This window comes from Cricetulus griseus (assembly GCF_003668045.3).
Source record: "Cricetulus griseus strain 17A/GY chromosome 1 unlocalized genomic scaffold, alternate assembly CriGri-PICRH-1.0 chr1_1, whole genome shotgun sequence".
Lineage (NCBI taxonomy): Eukaryota > Metazoa > Chordata > Mammalia > Rodentia > Cricetidae > Cricetulus > Cricetulus griseus.
In genome coordinates this window covers 190,262,727-190,280,250 of record NW_023276807.1, presented here as the reverse complement: position 1 = coordinate 190,280,250, position 17,524 = coordinate 190,262,727, and the positions used below count along the sequence as shown (strand labels likewise).

General features: G+C 41.6%; 1 protein-coding gene across 1 annotated transcript in view; it reads right to left on the bottom strand.

The window, feature by feature from the left end:
• Positions 1 to 17,524, bottom strand: part of Cacna2d3 (calcium voltage-gated channel auxiliary subunit alpha2delta 3) — an 804,511-nt gene that overhangs the window by 542,624 nt on the left and 244,363 nt on the right. Inside the window, exon 4 of the mRNA XM_027389601.2 lies at positions 1,093 to 1,152. Coding sequence (XP_027245402.1) covers positions 1,093 to 1,152 — 60 coding nt within the window. The remainder of the gene's footprint in view (positions 1 to 1,092; positions 1,153 to 17,524) is intronic.

The window sequence follows — 17,524 nt, the reverse complement described above, 5'->3', positions numbered from 1 at the left end:
AAAACTGTGCCAACTTCCCATTCTTTTCCCAATGTTGACAACAGTCCCTACCACTTCTCCACACCACCCCCTGGAGTTTCCTGCACTTGTCTACATTTCTGCCTGCTTTTTATGTCTTCTACTATATCTAACAGTGACACTCAGCTCATGACCTTGACATTTTCAGACCCATCTTGAACCTTCTCCTACCAGCACAGTGACTCAGGACACTGAACACCAGTAGTGACAATGTTCAATATGTGACAAGAAGAAAACAGGGTAAACCTGGAGGGGCCTGTCTACTGCTATAGTCTACCTTTGCCTGTTCACTCTGAATAACTGTACTGCTTACCAGATAACCTTTCCCTGTAGCCATTCCCTCTGGGGTCTCCAACTCCCTTCTTCCTACAGCTTCTTCAGGCCTGATGTACATTGTGGCCTTCTCTTAACCTTCACGGTCATTTGCAAATATCCCTTTTGTTAACCTCTCATCAGTTTCCCCATTTTAGTGTAGCCAGGAGAAAGAAACACAGACCAAAGCTTCTTTAGAAATGCCAATTTTTTTGGCCCTTTAAGATTTGTGTTGTCTTTGCTAATATATTTATATTACATGCAGACCTAAATCCTTTTCAGCCAATCTGCCAGGATTGTGAGTTCTATTACAATAAATTTCTTAAATAGATACTCTAATCCTAAGTATATGAATGACACAACGTTTAAGCAAAATATTCTTGTCTTTAACAACTAATTCAAGGCCAAATCAATCACAACATTGATTGTAGTCACATATAATCCAAATTCCAGCCTGGGAAATACATTTTGGATATCCACCATTTTATCATTTTACCATTGAGGACACTAACAATTACTATATAATTTACTAATACAAATCATCCCCATATCAGGAAAATTTTGCAGAAATCTGATATACATGTACAAGTGTGTGACATCATCTACTAAAACTGCCATTGGTGAAAGCAGATTGAGGACTTTTGCTACCCTCACCCAACAAGAAAGAGGCATATCCATGCCAACTTGGTACCATCTTCTCAAAGCATTTCTTTTCAGTCACTGAAACACACCAACACTTTGATTCAAAATACAGTCAGTTACCTGCAAGTCAGCATCAAATTCATGTTTCAGGTGTGCTTCTTCTGCAGCCTCCACAAGCCGCTGGAAAACAGAAGGCAATAATCAGAATCAGGACTATAACCTAGACTCCACACATAGTATGAAAAGACTAGGGTAATTTCCCATCTGAAAAGAATGGGTCACTTCATTGGTATACATAGCCGCTCCCATGAAATGGAAGGACATTTCATCCCAGTTAATTTTTTTGTTTCTGCCTTCATCATCCAATTATGTCTCCTAAAATAAATACTTATTGTAGTGTTCACCCATGAATGAATGCATGCATTCAGACCCTGGCGTTTGATTCTCAATGAGGATCCAAAATTTATATAGAAATTGTATAACTTAGGTATCAAAGGTCCTTAATCAAGATTTACTGAATTTCTCTGAACCAAATTCTCATAGATTTAGGGTCTTCTCCACTGGTTTGGGAAATAATCTCATTTTAATTCCCTCAATCTTTGAATTCCAATTCTTTCTGCTTCAGTTCTCATACATCATTACCAGGAGATAGTTATTCCATTTTGATTATATGCCAATGTTATTTTGATATTATGTACCTCAATAAGGTAATCACTGAGATTAAATTAATACACAAACCCTACAAAACCACAACACTTACTCTTTTTGGTAAACTAGACTCATCAAAATTCATCACAAGTTTTAAGGTGGATAGAACCCAGGGCCTTACACATAGTAGGCAAGTAGATTACCATTTTAAGAGATGAGTTTTCATTTTATAGCCTTGACTGACCTGGAATTTACAATTGTCTGGCCTCCATCTTCCAAATTCTGGGATTATAGACCTGTCCCATTATACCTGGCTCAACTTCATATATCTTTTGACATACAGAAAACTAGTCAACTATCAAAACCATTTCACCTTAACTTGAGGATACAAACAGTAAGATATTTTCTAGGAAAATATAGGCTAGAGAACATTACAGAAAAACTCTCATTTTTTTCTAGTAGTATTTCACTGATATGTCAAGGCAAGAAATCAAAAACCCCATCATTTCTATTTTCCCATGGTTACCTTTGCTGACTCTTCTCACTTGCTTTGACCTTGTCCAAGCTTGCCTTTTATCACTGTGATAAACATCATGGCCAAAAGCAACATGAGAGGGAATGTTTATTTCATCTTACAGCTTACAATCCACCATGAAAGGAGATCAGGACAGGAACTCAAAGCAGGGATGTGGAAGCAGACACTGAAGCAAAAGCCATGGGATTCATGACTTTCTTGGCATGGTTTGCTCAAATTGCTTTCTTAAAACACCCAGGACCACCCGCCCAGAGGTAGCTCCACCCATAGTTGCCTTGGTCCTCCCACATCAATCATTTATCAAGAAAATGCCCCATAAACTTGCTTACAGGCAGTCTGATCCAGGTAATCTGCCAGTTAAGGCCCTCTCTTCCCAAAAGACTATAGCTTGCATATAGTTGGCAAAAAGAAAAAAATTAATCAGCACAGAAATGATAAAAAAAACCTGAGTTTAATAGACCAAGTTTGAAAAATCACATTTGTGTTCATCTTAAGCTGTCACTACTCAACAGCCAAACATCTCATGATCAGGTTGATGTGGACATGAAGAGGCTAACAGGGTAACTTTCAGCAATGGTAGAGATTACCATTGTTTCTCTTTAGGCCATGAAGAGAGAGATCAGCTTCCACAGAAAAGCATCTGGGGGGATCACAAACTGCATTTCCCAGGCTCCCTTCATTCAGTCACCAGGGCCTTCTACTCTGAGCAGTCAGAAACAGACCCTGGAGAACATGGTAGAACTAGAACCAGAACACCTGATCATTGCTCTGTCCCAGAAGCTAAACTGCCTTCATTGTGACATACTGGAGAAGCCTGTGTCTTGCTCTGGGCCCCAGATTTCTCCTTTAAAATGCAGGAGTAGGTGACCACACAGTAGAAGTTCTCAATGTAGTGCCCACCTTGGCAGCATTGGTCTCACCTGGGAACTAGTTATAATTGAAAAGTCTCAGACCCACCCAAACAGGAGGTCTGAGCAAGCCAGGGATGTGTTTAAACATGAGCTCCCTCCAGGGGCCACTGCTGTTGCTGGAACCTGGGTACCTCAGGCTGAAAACAGCACTAGGTTCCCATTCTGCCTCCCTCTGAGGGCCTTGAGTAATTACCCACGAAATCTCCCAGATTTCTCAGGCCTCATTCATCTTATTGGGTACATATGAGTTTTCCTTTTAAGACATGAAAATCGTTACCCAAGTGAGACAGACATAGATGGAAGCAGTGAGAAACAGAATGAAGAAAGAGTACAAAGAGCCTGGGCACACTGCCCTAAGGTTCCATTGGATCATAATCTTCCCAGAACCCTGCCAGTCAGGGTAGCTTGTCAGCCTCTGGGAGCACAGTGTACAATCTGTAAATGTATCTCCATGCATTGTGACAGATGAGTGAGAAGGAATAATAGAAGAAAGCTATGTTTACAAGAGCTTATTATTTTAATCTTCATAACAGGTTTAGAATTGCTAAGCGTGTATCATGGAATCAGTTCCATGTGGAGATTTATGTGTAAATGTTACACAAGACTTAACACTTACATTAACAAAACTCCTCATGCATTTTGAGCACTTGTTTACTTAAACACCTTTAAGATATGTTTAATGATATCTAAGTACACTGGGAACCCAGGGGAAAAATAGTGAAATATCTAAATGATGAAAGAATGACAAAATAAAACTTCACAATAACTGTAATGGTAATACTGACATGAGCAAAGAATTGGAATAGAATAAAACGATAAAGTAAAGTAGTTTAGGGCTGACAAATAAGAAAACAAGATGGAAGTGCATAAATTGAAAGAATATATGAAGAACATTTCATATATAGCATTTGATCTGTATAAGAATGAATGTATCTGTATATAAACCTATATCATGCCCATGCATCCCATATAACATATAAATTCCTATGTGAGGTAACATGTATTTCATGTCTAACATATTCTGTTCATGTCTGCATGCATGTATAAGTATGAGTCACATGTTATACATAGCTTATGGTGTTCATATAGAGCTTAACATAAAATGTATTTCAGCAATAAGCACAATTTAAGACACAGGAGGTAGTGCCCTGGAAACAACAGGGTCCTGCTATAATACTGCTGAAAAGAGCCAAAACATACCGTCTGTGCTGACTGACAATGGAGAGGGCATGAGAACCTAACTTTTCTCATCAAAGTGTTTACATTCATTGTCCAGTTAAATTGTTGCATTCCTTTAAGAAACTTAATCCTCGGAGATAGTTTCCCATCATTGTCTCTGAAGAATTTTAGGAAATACTACTCAAGAGAAGAGGGTCAACTGGCAGCTGCCCTTCACTCGTCTCATGGCAAGTGACTTAGGACAAGGCCTGGAATAAGGATGTTCCTTCCCTAGAGCCAGATGCAGCGCTATCCCCACCTGCCTGCTGGCGCTGGTGAAGGCTGGCCTACATTTTCTGGGAGAATATGGGAGAACCAGACATGCTCTGATGATGTTCCCAAGAGGCATGAGGACCAGCCTCTCAAAAACTACAGGCCTTGGAGGAAGAACAAAGGACATGTGACCCTTCCTATATAAAATGGAACTTACAGAGAGTATCGTGAGCCATTAGTTTACTAACATTGAGTCTGAGGGAAAGGTGTTCTTACTGTTGATAAAATAAATTAATCTCCATCTAACAAAGTCTAGAACATTTGGTTTCAAGTTCTAGTACATGGCCATGGAAAGCAACAGCCTATAGAATCTGTCTCCTGAGCAAACATCCTTATCACCCAAGTCAAACGAGATGAGCTTTAAAAGTTAAGTTTGATTATCACTTACAGGCAAGAAAAAAATCTATTAAATTTGCTAATATTCTTATGTAAGGAATGGCCACAGAGCCTGGGGAGAGCAGCTTCTCTATTATATCTATTAGAAAGGCAGTGCACTTTTAATAATAATAAGTTAATTTTCTCTTATGTGAATTTCCCTTTTGAATAGGCAGATGGGATTATAGAATTGAATGTGGTTTTTAATTAAAATTGAATACTGGGAGTTTTAAAAAGGCTTTGAAGACTCCAGCCTGAGCTTTGAGGTAAAGAAAAACAGAAGCGGTGGCCACAACTTTCCCTTTCCTCTCCCTAAAGCCAAAGCATCTCTTTGCCCCATAAAAATGCTAACAATATAGTGGAATGTGCACACTGGTTCCCAGACAAAGCACCTACCGGCTAAAAGGCAGTAATTTCTGAGGTGAGCCACCTTGCGTGACTTTTTATATTTCTACATAACTCTTCCATTTTAGTGAAACAAATACAAACAAGAGCCATCTTTAGAAATAAGAAACACTAGAGGCCGTCGGCTGTGGACAGTATTTATAGCTGCAATGAAGGTAAAGCTACCAAGGGGACAATGGGGACATTAAAACATTTTTAAAGCATTTCATTGAAAATCACATCTCACTTCTTGTGACAAGCACCACAATTGCACATCTCTACAACACCGTAGAAAACACAATCTCTCATTTCCTTCCCAAACACTTAAATCAAGGCCAGAGGTGAAGACATCACAGAGGCCAAACTTTCCATGATGGTCCAGAGGCAGGCAGACAAGTCACAGTAAAAATTGGATAAGAAGAAAAATGGGTTTTTGTTGTTGTTATTGTATGTTTTTCTTTTGTCTCAGGTTATTTTGACTTAACAAGGGATGAAAAGAAAGCATGGGATGTCCTGTGAGAGATAGAAAAGGTAATGGAACCTTGACTCTAAATCCAAAGGAACTCACTACAGACTCCCGCTGATGGAACCAGCAGGAACAAATTGTGTACAAATGAAAAAAATAAATGTTCATGAAAATCCCCAGAGTTGGGGAGAGACAATTACAGATGAAAACCTTAAAGCAAAACAGAATATAAAAACCATATGGAACAGCAAAGAATTATTTTTATTCCCCCTGTTAAAGCTAAAAGCCCTATGCTGTAAAAGCTGCTATAATGTGATGCTTGATTTTAACAAAGATTTCCAAACACTTCATATATGTAGTGGGTTTTGTTTAATATTTTGCAATGATATATTTAATACTTATATGAAGGTTCTAATGCCATATAAAAATGAATTCTTCCTCAAATAAGGTTGGAATTCAACTACAATGACTCAAAAGAAAAATCTATAACCATTAGCCTGGGTTTGGGCTATAATGATAACTGGTACAGATTCAGCCCATGAGTTGTCATTAACATTGACAGCATGGAGACCCTAGTCATAAAGCTGGGGAAATAGCATTGGACTGAACCAAGCCCTCTTAATGTGGGTGCCAGCTAGGCGGCCAAGACAGTCTATGGGACCTCTAACAGTAGAGCCAGTCTTTATCCCTAGAGAACAAATGGACTTGGGGAACCCATTCCCTATGGAGGGATACTGTTGCAGCCAAAATACAGGAAGGAAGGCCTAAGCCCTCCCCCAAATGATATGACAGACTTTGAAGGTCCCTGGTGGAGGGCTTCACTATCCCTGGGGAGGAGTTGGGGGATGGGTTGGGGTGGTTGGGGGGAAACATGGGAGGATGGGAGGATGAGGGTATGGAGGGATGGATATGTAAATATGAGTGGTAATTAAAGTTTAAATAAAAATAAATAAATGTCACAATAGTAAAAAAAAATTGAGGCCAGGTATTACTTGTCTATTCTGTCATATCAACATAAGCTAATTTACAGGGGGGAAGGCATAGAATCATCAAGGAATGGCAGCAATTAGTCACCACTGTATCTAGAAGGCATGGTTGATTTTTTTTCACTCTAAATTCTGTGGGTTTTGTTTTAGGTGCTAGAGTTTGAAGAATTACAGCTTTTGTGCATCACTTTGTATGCAGAATCAACACTATCAGCAATGTATGACATGGGGTTGGGCTTTGGACATAACATAGGAATGGCTCATAACCAATAGATCCCAGAAATAAAATGGCACATCCGGGCCTTATTTTTACATTGGAAGTTGTTTCCAGGAAGCCAAACACAATGAGATTGATTTATCCTGGGATGCATGAAACACTTCTATCTTACACCAAGAGTCATAATCCATTTAAGAATCATCACAGAGCTGGAGGGACCTCTCAGTGGGTAAGACTTCACAAGCCTGAGTACATTAGCTGAAATCCCGAGCACTCACATAACAATCCAGGAATATCTATGCATACATTAGAAAAGCAGTGACAGGCAGATCCGAGGAGCTCACTGGCTGACCAGCATAGCCTAAACAGTAAGCTACCAGTTCAATGAGAGACCGTGACTCAAGAAAATCAGGTAGAAAGTGATACAGAAAGACATGTGATGGTCCTGCTCTGACCTCCAAATGAGCACAAACTGATGTCAATACCTGAACACTCATTAGCATATACTACACACAAACATCACATATGACATACAACATGCTATGCACACACACACACACACACACACACACACACACACACACACACACACAGACCATTACATTGAAAAATGTTAAGTAAAATATTCAAATTACATTTTGATTCCTGCTGGTGCTGAAATCCTTTCCCCTCTGGTGTCTGGAACAGAATAGGTTAATTAAGGCTGTTTCCATAATTAGCATAATTAGAATTATCTCCATAGTGGGGCCTGGGACCACCAGCTGTCTAAGAACATGGGAGGTGATTCACACAAGGGGCACAAGGGGAAATGGCTATTTACAGATAAAGGGCCAAGAATGCTACCAGGAAGGCAAGCACATGAGCCAGAAAACAGCAAGATCCAAGCAGCACTCTTAAGAAATAAAGTATCCAGAAGAAAAATGGATGCCCAGGCAAAGTCTGAGATGAGAGTTTGGGGGTAAGACAGTATTTTGTAAACATATATTAGTCAAAACCCAAACAAAGATTGCATCATTGGCAAAACAACAGAGATGAATCTAGAAAGACTGACAGAGGCAAGAGGCTGTAGCAAGCCAGGGCATCACTGCTTCCCACCACTCTGCTGTGGCCACAGCTGAAATCATATCTGAGTGCCCAACAATATTCCCTAATCTTTATTGATACAAATGTTTTTAACTTTTCAATCCCAATAGAAGTGGCAAGGAGAAACCACCAACTATCAAGAAGATCACTCTTTGGAGAAAAACAGCTTTTAAGAAAGGCTTCATTATTTCTTTTTGTTCCTGTAGAAGAAATAAGCTTTGCTGCACACGAATGAACATTTTGTATAAAATGACCTTCTGCCTGAAAGCTGCAGAGCTCTCGCTTCTGCTCTACAAACAGCAAACATTTCAAAGTGGATTATAAAAGCTCTTCTCTAAGGTTTCCAGAGGAAGCAGGTACCAGAACAATGGGCCAGACACACCTCTCCAGTGCACCTCTGAAGTAATGCCCCCTGCCATCATACCTCCCCTTTCCTGTCTCCTTCACACTGTGGTAGGCTGTGTGTGTGGGGGGGGGATGGAGGGGCCTTTGACAGGACACAATAAGCCCAGAGTTTCTATCAGGAGACAGGATCACAATCAATAGCAAATTATCTTTGTTTCCACAGGAGGTACCTGTTATCAACTCGAGGCTGATTAAATTAATAACCTGTTATCAACATGACCAATTTCCAAACTAAGACCATTTTATTCAACATGTCAGGCTGCATTTGCTAAAACGTGTCATTTGCTAAGCTGTGAAAGATAGGGGCAGCCAAACTGTGCTTAAAGGGCTACCAAAGAAGCAAGGGGGCCTGGGAAGATGGGAATGGAGGACAGTAATAAGCACCAGCCCAAGACACCTTCCAAAGGATTCAGTATTTTTAAAAAATGACTTTCTACTTCTCTGAGTCCCTGGGAATGTCTTAGACTTGACTACCAACATCAAGGCTATTTAGATGGAAAACTAGACAAGTCCTCTCTGGACCCTTTGGCTGAGATGACTGGGCTATTTCCTTTGTGGACAATGAACTCTCTTTTGTGTGTATATGTGTGAGCATGGTGCATGTGTGTGGTATATGAGTCCATGTAAATGGGATCATATGAACCTGTACATGTATGTGCAGAGGCCAGAGGAGAATGTAGGGTGCCCTGCCTCATCATTCTGCATCATATTCCTTTGAGATTGAATCTCACTGAAACTGGAGCTAGGCTAGTGGCCTGTAAACTCCAGTGAGCCTCTGAACATCTGTCATTAAGATGTTTGTGTGTGTGTGTGTGTGTGTGTGTGTGTGTGTGTGTGTGTGTGTGTGTATGTGTATGTGTGTGCACCACATCCAACATACCAGAACTATCTGGACCTTCCCAAGGGGGTAGGCAAGGATAGGTGAGAGCATGATCTGAAAAATGGACATTTGATGTGGGAGGTCCTTCTGTAGGATGCAAATATGTGTTGCTTTTATTGGTTGATGAATAAAGCTGTTTTGGCCAATGGACAGGCAGGATTTAGCTAGGTGGGAATTCTGAACAAAGAGGCAGGGAAACGAGAGACAAAGGACAGAAGCCATGTAGCCACCAGGAAGGTACGACACATGAGCATTCTCCAGTAAGATAAGGCCATGTGGAGATACACAGATTAACAACTATGGGTTAATAATTAAGAGAGAGATAGACAATAAGAAGCCTAAGCCAATGGCCAAATAACTATAAATAGATATTAATTCTCAGAATAGTTATTTCATAGTAGCTTCGGGGACCCAATTGGGTGGAGAGAAACAAATCTCAACAGACATTTGTTTTCCAGAATCAGAGGAAAATGTCTTTTCCTGTGACCCGACAGTGGTGAGTAAAATCCTGTTTCACTCTTCAATACAGCCCTCCCTAGGCTTCCTTGGGGTGTTGACTAGAAGACCCAACAGCTGAGTGTTGAAGCTAGTGCCTAACCAACAAGGAAGAAGGGGACATCTGTCCCAACATTAGGTAAGTCACAGTCAAGGTGACAATATAAATGCATGTTTCTTAAGAATCCATCAGATAGCCTGAGCCTCATCCATCACTGAGTGGAACCTCAAGAAACAGACCTTGGAAGCTTCTGGCCCATTGTTAAAAACAGGCCTCAGATTCCATGGGCAAGGTTCTGAATCCCAGTCTTCCTGTCCATGAGTTGCTTGGCACCAGGTGAATCTGTATGGCTTTACATTTCTGCTCCCTTCTCTGGTAAGCTGGAGCAAGACCATCTTCACACTGCACCATGGTGTGTGAACATGATGGGGACGTGCACACTGAATACTCATAAAGGATTCTACACAGGCACAAGATGCTATGAAGACAGGGTTCACAAGAGACAAGGTTTCCCAGCAGAAAACAGCTTGACTGGAACAAGGACGCTTCACAGCGTCTGCGCCTCCCACGTTGGCTCTCACACAGACAGAACTTGGAAGAGGGCCTCAAGTTCACAGTTACATGGAGGTTATGAGAAAGTTAATTCTGCTGCCAGGGAAAGGACTCCAAAGCTCATGTTCAAAAACACAAGGCTGTGCACCTGCTCCTTCAGTGCTGCACTTAAGAGCCCTCCACTCCCTTTTTCAGCTTCACTAGGAAAAATCTGTGCTCAGTGAGGCTGATAATGGAATAGATTGAAAGGTCTGATTGATACCCTTCCAGTGACAGGAACACGGGATTAAGCTGTTGGATAAAGCAAGCCCCTTTGACTGATGCACCCATGACAGGCTGCATAGGCCAGCACATGTGGCAGGCAGCTCCAAGCCACCAGATTGACCCAGGGTTAGGAAGTCAACATGTTCTTTCACCCATAACAACATCCATGATTGCCCAGGCTTTACCTTCCCAAGGTGGATTGAATTAAATCTGAGAAGGGGAAAAGCTGTTCACACCCCCCCCCCCCCCCCGCCTTTGCTTTCTCCTTCTACCCTCATCCAAATGTTTACAAGAGCAATTTCAGTTTGTGGAGGGAAACATGTTGTATTGACCTCAAAAGCTGACTCTAGGATCACAAAATGGCAATTTGAATCTAGGCTCCAGAAATGCTCTGAAAGTATTCTGGGCCAAATTTATTGGCATATAATAAATGCTACTTATGTTAGCTCTTGCTGCCACTGTTGTTGTGGCAATGAAGACAACAATGGTGGTAGTGATTGATGAGGAGGATGAGGATGAGGATGAGGATGAGGATGGTGACAAACGATGCTAGGCTCTGAAGATGATGGTACATTCATAATGACAACAAGAGAGGAAGCACAGCTAGTACTAGGAGAACGGACAGGAGGGCCACACAGCACGCTAACAGTTTACCAACCCAGAGCTTTATACTTCCTGATCTATGTACCAAACTGCCCTAAGAGCTCCTGTCAAGGGCTCCAGGTAAGTCTCACCACTGTCCCCTAAAGGAAAACATTGCACCAAGACAGCAGGAGAGTTCTAAGGAGCAAGGACAATGGATGGACCTGAAGGTGCAGGTGCAGTAGAAACAGCAAAAGATGACTGTAGATACTCAGCTAGCTTCCTCCATTTTTCCATTCTTGCTTATTCATGGAGTTCAGGACACAACCTGGTGCCAACCACATTCACCCTAGGTCTCCCCTCCTTAGTTAAGCATCTTTGGAAATGTCCTCACAGACACACTTAAAGGTATGTCTTCCAGGAGACTCCAAGTGCAGCCAAGTAGACTGCCAGCCCTGCACAGGATGTTTCACTGGGCCTGAACCCAAATGATCAGATCAAAACTTCAATTACCCTTAAAACTCATGTGGTAGCAATGCTGGGAAAGAAATCAAAGGGGTCAGTAGTAAAACATTAAACAAAGAGGTTGGTTCAATGTAAAGTCCATTATACCTGCTCCATCCTGTGACCCAGTCGTGTCCCCTGGCTTTCATCTCTACCTAAGCACAAGCCACGCCTCTCCCTGGGCAGCAGGGCTCCTGGTTAGGCTTCTGACAGATGTGGTTACTTGAGAGAAGAAAAGCCAATTTTGTCCTGGTGAAGGCCTGTTAAATATGCCAGCAACTGCAGGAGGTAGATATCTTTTGCCAATGTCACCCATCCAGGTGTCCTTGTGCAGACAGCTGAGACCACAGGTAGTGGCTCACTGTGACTCTAGTACCAGCACTTGCCAAGTCCCTGAACCTGGGGCAGCAATTTCCCTGACCTATGCCCCCTCAGTTCCACCAGCTATCTAGAAGACCTTCATTCTTGGTGTGAAATCCCTGTCTGCCAAAATATAGAAAAGGTTTGTTTACATGACTGGCAGAGACCAGAGAAAAACTATGAACCCATTCAAGGGAAGGGCAAGCATAGAGGAGATAAGCAGAAATCCACTCAAATCAAAGGAGTGGCAGTTGGGTGATGAAACCCACATCTGTGATTATTAATCATGATAGTCAACTTGATTGGATTTATAATCACCATGGAAACAAACCTCTGAGTGGTTATATTAGGGTAACTAAGGTAGGAAGACCCCAACATCTTCCTATGGGCTCGGGTCCTTACTATATGGAAAAGAGAAGGCTAGCTGGGAGCAGCACTGTCACCGTAGCTAGCTGCAGATGAAAGTGACAAGGTGTCTCTGGCAGCCGCTGCCTTGACTGCACCATGGGGACACTAGACTGAAACTATGAGGCAAAAAAAAAAAAAAAAGGCAACAAAAACATCTTCTTTCCTTGCTTTCACTCAGCATTTTGTCACAGTAATGATGAAAGTAATTAATACAGTATTTTATTTCAGGAGGGGGTAGAAAGGAGGGAGAGAAGTAGGAAAGGGGTAGAGAAAAAGAGAAAGGAAGAGGTAGGAGGGGAAAATGAAGGAAAGAAGGAGAGAAGGAAATACATAATGAGAAAGGGAGAGAGGTACAAACCGGGGCCCATGGGAGGAAGGGATGGCAGGAAGGGCTCTAGGCTGAAAGCAGGGGCAATGATAAAGCCACCCTGGGACACTCCATGAAGACCCAGCCCATGTAACTCCAGATTTCTCCCTGGGATTGCAATGCTATTAGGCTCCAGCTTCCACTCACATGGCCTTAAAGTCGCCTTCCCACATCATTCCCTCAAAGATGATGGCTTTCACAGCAATACCACAGCACTGGAAGGGAATGACTTAACATGCCCTCCCTTCCCTGGGATTCCCAGCTCTCTCTCTCTCTCTCTCTCTCTCTCTCTCTCTCTCTCTCTCTCTCTCTCTCTCTCTCTCTCTCTGTCTCTGTCTCTCTCTGTCTGTCTCTCTCTCTCTCTCTCTCTCTCTCTCTCTCTCTCTCTCTCTCTCTCTCTCTGTGTGCCTCCCTCCCTCTCTCTCTATGTGTGTAGATAAGTTTTTTGAAATTTAAAAAAATTGAAATATAATTACATCATTTCCCCTTCCCTCCAATTCCTCCAATGCTGCTCCTTCTTCAATCCCTCTCAAATCATGGTCTCTTATGTTTCCTTATTATGGTTACACACACACACACACACACACACACACATACACACACAATTTCTTTTTACCGTGTCCTTTATTTTCTTGAGAAGAGTTCAATATTATTATGCAGGCATTATTTTTTAAAGGCACTAAACTGCTACTTAGGAATAGATTTTTTAAAGCACAATTTTCAACCTAACTTGATCATTTCTTCATTTTATAATAAACAAGGGTCTTGAAAGATGACTGGAGTCACTTGTCTTTTGGTAGGTCACTGTACAAAGCTGACTTTTATCCCCCTAAGATAAGGCCAGCCACAGGCACTTAAAGGTGAACTCATTTCAGGAGAAATAAAGGGGAAATAAAGAGATTATTCTCAGGACCACAGTGCCTGAAGAATTTCCACAAATTGCTTGTTTCATTTAATAGCACACTGGTAAGTTCGGGAACCTCAGGAGAAAGTCTTGTTCCCCCACATCAGCAATGAAAGCCTGGGGCCAAGAGTCTGACCCCTGCCCACCACTGTCAGTTCCACAACAGGACATCCAGGAAGCCAGTGTAGAAGGCACAGCAGCCATGTGCAGCTGGTACACCTGCCCATCGGGAGCTGTGCCAAGCAAGGGCTCAATTCAGTACGTGTGTCTAAATTCACTTTTTGTTATTTTCCCTCCCTTTAATTCTCACAGCCTCATGCTCCTTTTGTATTCAAGAAATGACATCTTCACCCTCTGGAAGCAAATTTTGCATTTTTAAATTTCCAAGGATAAGAAGGCAGCTTAAGGGATAAGCTGTCTCTCTCTCTTTTAATGCACAGGTAATGAACTGAAATTACACACCAGGCTGGAATTTTTACAGAGAGTTATTCATAGACTTTACTTTCTCAGCTTAACTTCTTTCTCCTGTGTCAACTATTAATTATAACTTTATTCCAAAATGACAAAGAAATAAGCAGATATTTGAATATATAGTAGTAATAAAAGATTTGAAGAATTTTTTTAATGAAGAAAAGACAGAGCTAATGAAGAAAGATGAAGTCCAGTTTATGCCAAAGTAAACCAAAACTGCAAACTTAAATTCCCCTGATTGCCTCTGCAGACCTCATTTGCATATCAGCCTGCTCTCCGCATTCATTGTTGTTTGATCACACTCTGCAGTTTACATTTTTGCTACTTCCCAGTGACCATGGAAATGAGAATCTGAATTTTGGCACAGCATATCATGGTGTAATTTCTGTTGCCCACCTCCTACTTTTATTACTTTTATTACTTTTATTAGGAAATAGAGATGCTAAGTCCAAAACCCTCACTTAATGAGTCCAAAATAGGTGAATATTAATTAGCAATTCACCTAGCTTGAGTTAAATGTATGCAATATACTCAGACTTCCATGGTGCTTAAACATTATAGAGGAGTGTAATGTCACTGAAAGAGGAAGATGAACAAAAGTCAGGGCTTGTCCACGCCTGGCACCTTGGCGAAATCTTCCCATGAATCTCTGGTATGCTATCACATCCCCATGCTCAGAAGAAAACCATCTCTAATCTACACAGCAAGTGAGCTGTGAGGCCAAGAATGGAGCTGGGGAGTTTTCACTTGCTTAAACTACTGGGAAGCTTGCCTATGCCCATAACAGCTGTCTTCTGGTTGGATAGAAGACTATGAAGCCAGAGCTATTGACAGCTGCATCAGTTGGCCCATGCACAAAGACATGTACATCCATACACCAAATCATCTGGAGCCAGAAAACCTTGATTGGAGCCCTGCTATTGTAAACATTAGTCATCGGAAACTACCATGAACAGAGCAGCAAAGAGCCAGATTTTAGGAAAACTCCACTCTCCTATTTGTTGTAAGTAGACAAGTGGGCCTGGTGTTCTGTCAGCTTTCTTCCTCACTGAAGAACATGGATGAAAATCATTCTTGGAAGAAAAGAGGGCAGTCAATAGCCTTGATTGTTGATATCTCCGTGGACCAATGATCCACTCTCTCTGGGCCTAGTGACAACTTGAAGAACTTTCTGTCTCTACTGATAGGAGGTAGACACAAGAGTCAAAACCATGCACATCATTTCTGATGTGCCAGAAGACACCTGATAGATACGGCTCCTCAGCACCATTCAGGAGGTCAAGCTGGATCCAAGTTGGGTCAGCTGCACAGCACAAAAAGCCAGGGCAGGTGCAAACTACACAGCCCTTGCATACCCAGTATCTCTGTTTGGAGGGATCACAAATGCAAACAAGAGAGCAGATTCCTTACATCACACCAGATGAATATGAATACCACAGAGAATATCAAACTGGATGACACAGTAAAGAATTGCAGGGGAAAGGTTGTTCTGGGTGACTAGGAAGGGGACCCCTGAAAATCTAACACCTGAATAACATGGAGGGGCCCAGAAGACATTCAAGCAGGGCATTTTAAAAAAGAAACAGCCAGCACAGAGGTTCTGAGGTACTGCCTACTCAAACTAAACTTTGGGCCTCATTTCTTGGAGCTGGCATGCAACCCTAGCTCAGAAATGTTTACACTTAGAAAGATGAACTGCGTCCTTACATTCCTTGTTCATCACAGCTCATCCTAGGGAGGATCAGGGCTTTCACATGATTCAACTGCTGTGAAGACTTGACTATGCCATTTCCCCCAGGTATTAATATTTCTTTTCTGCTTACTCACGCATGTATTACGTGGTTTACATTCATTTGGTACTACATGCACAGGCACACATATGCCACAATGTTCATGTAAAGGTCAGAGAACGCATGCCCAAATCCATTCTTTCCTTCTACCATGAGGCTCTTGAGGGTTGAACTCAGGTTATCAGGCTTGGCAGCAAGTGCCTCTACCTGCTAAGTCATCTCACTGGTCCACATAGTAATATTTCTACTTGACACATGATTATTTACATTAACGAGATAGGAAGGTAAACTTATCCATGTGTCAGCTTGAGCCAGTTTTTTTTCACCAAATAAAATTCATAAAAAAAAAGCCCAACTGGGATTTTAGAGTGCTGCAGCTTTCAACACTGAGGATAATAGAACTGCGAAACTCCCCACACTTCAAATAAATAAATAAACTAAACATTTCTCAATCCTGTATTTGCTGAGCACAAGGTTTTCCCAGCCCTTTGTCTCAGCTTCTGCTTGGGATAATGAATCACAACGAGATGAGCAATGACAGAGTAAAGGAATGGTGATGGCATGAGGAGTAGGCATCCCAGAAAGTTGGAAATACACATGTACCCGTTACCATGTAACAGTGGTGCAGGCACAACCTGCTAAATGGACTAACATCCCTGAGTTCTATGCTCACAAAGGAAGAATTGTATGTAGATGATATCACAGTAAAATTGCTACAGTGTCGATAGGAAAAACCCTAAAAACGTGACCACTTAGATAAAATGGGATGCAGTCTTCTCACAGTAGACATGTTTCTAGCAATTTAAAATGCTACAGCCACGTTGGCAAGATCCAGAAAAGCTAAACACAATTCTTGACCCATTAATTCCACTCCCAAGTATACACCCAAGAACAAGGAAAATCCTTATGTATGCCAAAATATATACACAAGTATTCATTGAGGCTATTGTGGAAGCTTTTCTGAGGAGTCATGAACAAATATTTTTTTTCATCCCAGGCACCAACAACAGACCAAAGATATAGCTCTACCCAAGTCTTATGGATCAATGGGTTTAACTGGGGTTACTTATAAGGGAACCAGCAACATATGCACACCTATACTAGCAAAGAAAACACTCCCCAAACTCCCAGAAGCTGCTCACACTTATGTGTTTGAGGGGGGGCACTCTTGTGTCTTATATATTCTCTTGTGAGACCCTACTGCCCCTACCTCACAGAACATTAATAGACCCAATCTTGTCTGGCTCTCCTGAGGGTAACTGAAGTTGCTAAGAGTTTAAGAAGGTAACAGTTGTATCACACCTAGAAGACAATGTTAGTGTGGCAGCATGATCAGTTATTGTAGCAAAACAAAAAAAAGGAGAAACAACTTAAATGTTGGCCAGCTGATGAAGGGATAAATACAATGTGGTATATTCATACAATGGACAACTATTTGGCAGTAAAAAAAAAAGTAAGGCACAGCAATAAAGA